This window comes from Triticum urartu, chromosome 2 (assembly GCF_003073215.2).
Source record: "Triticum urartu cultivar G1812 chromosome 2, Tu2.1, whole genome shotgun sequence".
Taxonomy (NCBI): domain Eukaryota; kingdom Viridiplantae; phylum Streptophyta; class Magnoliopsida; order Poales; family Poaceae; genus Triticum; species Triticum urartu.
In genome coordinates this window covers 333,009,349-333,014,301 of record NC_053023.1, presented here as the reverse complement: position 1 = coordinate 333,014,301, position 4,953 = coordinate 333,009,349, and the positions used below count along the sequence as shown (strand labels likewise).

Here is a 4,953-nt window from a genome sequence, read left to right as displayed (position 1 = left end):
TGGTTAAAGTTGTTAGTATGCACCGTCAATGCTTAGTTGATAAATGTTATGAGAAACAATTCAACAGGTTTTATCTTGTTTATGTTTTGTGTGGATGGAGTGTTTCGTCTCCAATATTGTGTGTTAAGTTGGAGATCACGTCTGTTTGTTTGTAATAAATGTCAAATATTGATTTTAGAATGTAAATCTTGATATTTTTTCTATAAAACTTAGTCAAAGTTAGCAATGCTTGACTTTGATCAAATCTTATATGCAGACTAGAAGAACGAAGGGAGTATCCGAGGGACTGTTTGTAATAAAGTTTTGGCTGGCTCGCCCAAAAAGGGACATTCTCTTGGTGCAGCCAAAATCCATCGGTCTCTCAACGGACAGCAGTCCTAGCGATGGCGTGACAGCCGGTGATGCGAGCGACGGCGCCATAGCCCGAAACACGCAGACAACAAACGAAACGCTAGAGGAGGTCCCACATGCATGCGCCGAAACGACCGGGCCATGCTTTTTCAGTGGACTCGAGTGTGTTTCACGAGAAAAGATTGCCCATGCATCTGGTTTTGGTGGCCTTGTATAATTCGCCACTCCATTGACTTAAACTTCCCGGTCTGTGGAAAAACACTCGCACGACAAACCCAGCACGTTAGACAGAAGGACACCGGAACGAAAACACACGTTTACACATGCCAAGCGCAGCGGGTGTCACCCACAACCACAACCACGACCACTATGCCAGTAGGCTAGCCACACGACTTTTCCACGGGCCGCCCCCGGTGCTACAGTCCGGTTCAGCACCTGACCACCGGACGAAACCTTCTGACCACACACAGTACACGATAATTAGTAGTACATCTAAGCAGTAAAGCGTTGCTCGCCAACTTGGTTGAGTGAGCGGAGCATCGCCGGCCGAGGAGGCCCGGTCACCCCCGGCGGAACGGGTTGTGGGCCTTGAACTCGGCCGCGACGTCGGCCACGGAGCCGGCCGCCGCCACAACGGACACGAGGAGGCACACGGCGCTCAGCGCCTGGAGGAACATCCACCGCGTGCTGCCTCGCGGCACCCGGCGCTGCGCGATGTACATCGACACGGGGAAGTAGACGGTGAGCGGCCAGAAGGAGATGGCGCCGATGAGCCCCACCACGGACCCGAAGAAGGGCATCGCCATGGCCACGGCGGTCGTCACGCACACGTACGCCGTGCGCCAGGTCAGCCGGAGCGGGCACACGGACACGCGGACGGCTGTCGGCCACAGCCGGACCTCCCTCGTGCCCACGAACGCGCTGTCCGGCCAGGCCGCGGCGGCGCGCAGCTCGACGTAGGCGAAGATGGGCTGGGTGATGACCTGGTACGTGCCCACCAGGTGGACGGCGACCGCGGCGTTGGCCAGGTCCAGCAGCCAGAAGGGCTCGTAGAAGCCGAAGCCCGTGAGGAGGTTGTCCGGCGCCCCGTCGCCGAACGCCGCGTACCCCACGCACCCGCACAGCAGGTAGATCACCGTCGTCACCGCCACGCTCACCGCCGTCGCCTTCTTCATCACCTTCGCCTCCGACGGCGCCGCCGCCTTCAGCGTGTCCTGCAACCATAATTAGCATGCAAGGACGGAACAAATCAGCAAACACAACCCACCTGGGTACGACAATCACCGAATTAACAAAGACAGGACAGGTCATTAATTAAGGAAATCGAGATAGTATCTGGACAGCGACTTGCTTGGATCTCGAGCAGGACGATGGAGAAGCCGTAGGCGAAAGCCATGTTCCCAAACGCCTGAAGACTACGCCAGACTTTCTCCATCACCGTGATGCTCTTGCCGGCGGCGTTGATGCCGACGGCCACGCCGGTGAGGCCGCCCTGGATTCCCCCGTTGGCTGAAAATTTTGTAGCAATGTCGTGGTCAGTAGATTCCCTTGATTCAACATGTCGACGACGCGTCTAATTAAGACTTGGTATATACGCGACACCGACCAGAGACCACGTACCTACAATCTGCGCGACGCCGAGGGAGATGCCGATGGTGGAGTAGGTGAAGGACATGACGGTGGCGAGGATGGACAGCCACCACATACTGTCCAAGCCCGGGATCTGCGAGAAGAAGATCTCCATGATGCCGTAGATGGCAATGTACGGGCTCATGGAAGAACTGTTGCAGTCGCCCTTGTGCCCTTCCTTGTGGAAGCATCCCGCCTTCTTGATCGCCCTGTTCGTCGTACCAAATCCAGCAAAAAAGGAATGAGGATTGATTGACAAGATGAAAAATGGTAGGAAGTTGTGGTGGAGTGCGATTTAGTTTAGTTGGTTCCGTACAGCATGCTGACGGACGCGGCGATGGTGATGCCGATGCCGATGCCGAAGAGGTTGACGAACTGGATGGCGCCGCAGAGCTTCACCTTGGACTCGTCCAGGGTGGCGCGGACGGCGGCCATGTAGGTGCGGTTGCGCGGGCCGGACACGGGGTCGCCGGTGCGGTAGCAGTCGGCCAGGAGCGCCGAGGTGTAGTAGATGACGGCGGCGAACAGCGTCATCACGCCGGGGCCGGCCACCCAGCCCAGCTGCGCCACCCCCCACGCCAGGGACAGCACGCCGGACCCCAGCACCGTGGTGATGATGTGCGCGCTGGCCGTCCACGCCGTGCCCGTGCGCCGCGGCCGGCCGTCGTCGTCGAGGTCGTCGTCTACCCGCTTGGACAACCCCATGGCGTCGTAGCCGCCGCCCGCGCCTGTCTCCAACCGCCGCATGTCCACGGTTGCCATGGGGCGAGATGTTGCGGACTTTGTGAGGGAGGGGATGGGAGATTGGAAAGTGGAGGAGGATCGCTACGGAATGAGGCGTATTTAAGCCGCAGGGTTCAGGATTTGTGTACAGATTTGGTGCTGTCACTCTTCTTTTTTTTTTCCCTCGCAAAAAAAGTCTTCTTATTTTTTTGGAAAAGTCTTTTGTTTTTGGAAAGACGCGGGTAGTGATTTATGAAGAATAATGAACGAACCGCTGTCGCATAGAGAACCAATGGTATGGCAATAATTTACTGATAAGCACTCCTAGTTGTCAACACAATTCACAAGAATTGACAAGCATTAGAGTATGGATAATTATAGAAGCACTAGTCGGCTCTGTCTCATTGACACATCATCTACGGTCAATGCAAGTAGGATCATCTCTTCACTAGAAAACAAATACTGGGCCTCAAATTTTGGATTTTCTTTCGAGTTAGATTAAATTTTGGATTTATCCTGAAGAATACTGCTCCCTCCAATTCATAATAAGTTCCGCAGATGTAGACCTCAAAATTTGTAATTAACTTGAATAACACTACCTCTACTATGTATTTTAAGAGTTGGGCACAAGTGACATTGTAGCTAAATTGTCGCTACAAAATTGGCATTGAACCAACTGGGTGCTCATCTAACCAATATTCAGACGAAAATGACTATGGAACTTAAAATTTTACTAAAAATGGCATGGAATCCACTATGAGCTCATTGAACCAATATTCAGTTAATGGATGAAAATGACTGTGGAACTTAAAATGTCACTACAAAATGGCATAGCATCAACGTTCTACTTGTCGAACCAATTTAGTTAGTGGACGGAAATGACTTGTTTAGGTGAAACTTACACCAGACCATCCATTTATTCGTCGAATCGATGTATGAGACGGTAATGCAGTTCGATGTACCAATCCAAAATGCAATTATGGAAACTAAAAATTCCCGCTTTAAAAAGGAATTTTGTAACCATAGGTGTGTCATATGGACTGAGGGATACTTCATCTGAAGAGCAAGGGATAATTCATTTCAAGATTTTGGTTGCGCAGACAAAACTGTTGTTTTTTGTAACCATGAAGGAAGAAAACTGTTTACATTATCATGGAAACAAAGCCATGTGGCGCAAACTGATGGTCGTGACTAACTTATACCCCCTCAATGTGTTACCATATGTTTGCTAATTCACTAATAGGTCTCTGACATAGTTTGAGGGCTCTAAGCTTGGTTGGTACAACTGCCAATGTTGATCACTCTGACTCTATAGAAATGTTGTTGCTTCTGATAAGAGGGATATAAATTCTTATAGGCTATATACTTATCTATAAAGAAATCCATGCCTGGTGTATGCTTCAACGGTCGAAGGATCTCAAGTTGTTGAAGGTGGTGTAGTTAGAGCGGTCATCACATCTTTTTTACCCTCCCTACATGACAACATACTGTTCGTGCTACATCATCTTGAGCGTTATGTTTCTTGAGTTTTCACTTCCTCTTGCATAAACAAAACTTTGTGTTATTAAAAATTCTTGGGTTTTCACTTCATGTAGGATAAAATATAGCACTACATCTCAAATCATATGTTTTTCCTATTCCCACGTTTTAGAATTATACGAACGAATATGCCCTTATTGGTTGTGTGCATCGAGGATGCAGAAGCAAGGGGCCTAAACTATTTGTGCTTGTATTAGCTTGATATGTTCAAAGAAACCAATGAGGACATCCATTTATCAAAAGTTAAAATGTCACTGCTACCATTCATTGATTTCTACAATTTTCTATGCACTAAAGTTATATTCCCAATTCTTGATGGAATTAATGAGGAGCTAAATATTATTATTATCTCCTTTGTAGTTTACTATGTCCATCTAAAAAATCTAAAGTTTCCTGTTTGTAAGCCCCCTTGCTTTGAAAAATAGGCAAACATTTACTGCATTTGCATTGAATTATGTCCAGATTGGTTGTCATTGTAAAACTAACTATTGCATGAAGGGGATATGCATTATGTATTAAGTAATGGTCTAGGAACTAATTAGGTTCTCCTTGGTTATAAGAATTTTGAAGATGAGCGCAATAAACTAAAAAAAGGAAGCACGAACCACATGAGAAAAAGGTGCACTAAATTTAGAACAGGCTAAATTTTGGATCAAATTTGAAAGTCTAAAAGGAGTTGCATTTTGGATTGATTTCCTAGGAACTTAGTAT

General features: G+C 48.4%; 1 protein-coding gene across 1 annotated transcript; it reads right to left on the bottom strand.

Moving 5' to 3' along the window:
• Positions 1 to 641: 641 nt before the first annotated feature.
• On the bottom strand, positions 642 to 2,796 carry LOC125541525 (amino acid permease 3-like). Its single transcript, XM_048704916.1, has 4 exons — positions 2,297 to 2,796; positions 1,972 to 2,189; positions 1,703 to 1,860; positions 642 to 1,565 (listed from the first exon to the last, which is right to left on the bottom strand). The coding sequence occupies exons 1-4, from the start codon at positions 2,740 to 2,742 to the stop codon at positions 912 to 914; spliced, it is 1,476 nt and encodes a 491-aa protein (XP_048560873.1). The 5' UTR covers positions 2,743 to 2,796; the 3' UTR covers positions 642 to 911.
• Positions 2,797 to 4,953: the final 2,157 nt, after the last annotated feature.

Excerpts from the sequence above, each read along its gene's own strand:
- LOC125541525 (XM_048704916.1), bottom strand. The coding sequence starts at position 2,742 with ATGGCAACCGTGGACATGCGGCGGTTGGAGACAGGCGCGGGCGGCGGC. Across the intron at positions 2,190-2,296 it reads GCCGCGTCCGTCAGCATGCT|GGCGATCAAGAAGGCGGGAT; the intron begins GTACGGAACCAA and ends TACGACGAACAG. Across the intron at positions 1,566-1,702 it reads TCGTCCTGCTCGAGATCCAA|GACACGCTGAAGGCGGCGGC; the intron begins GCAAGTCGCTGT and ends TTATGGTTGCAG.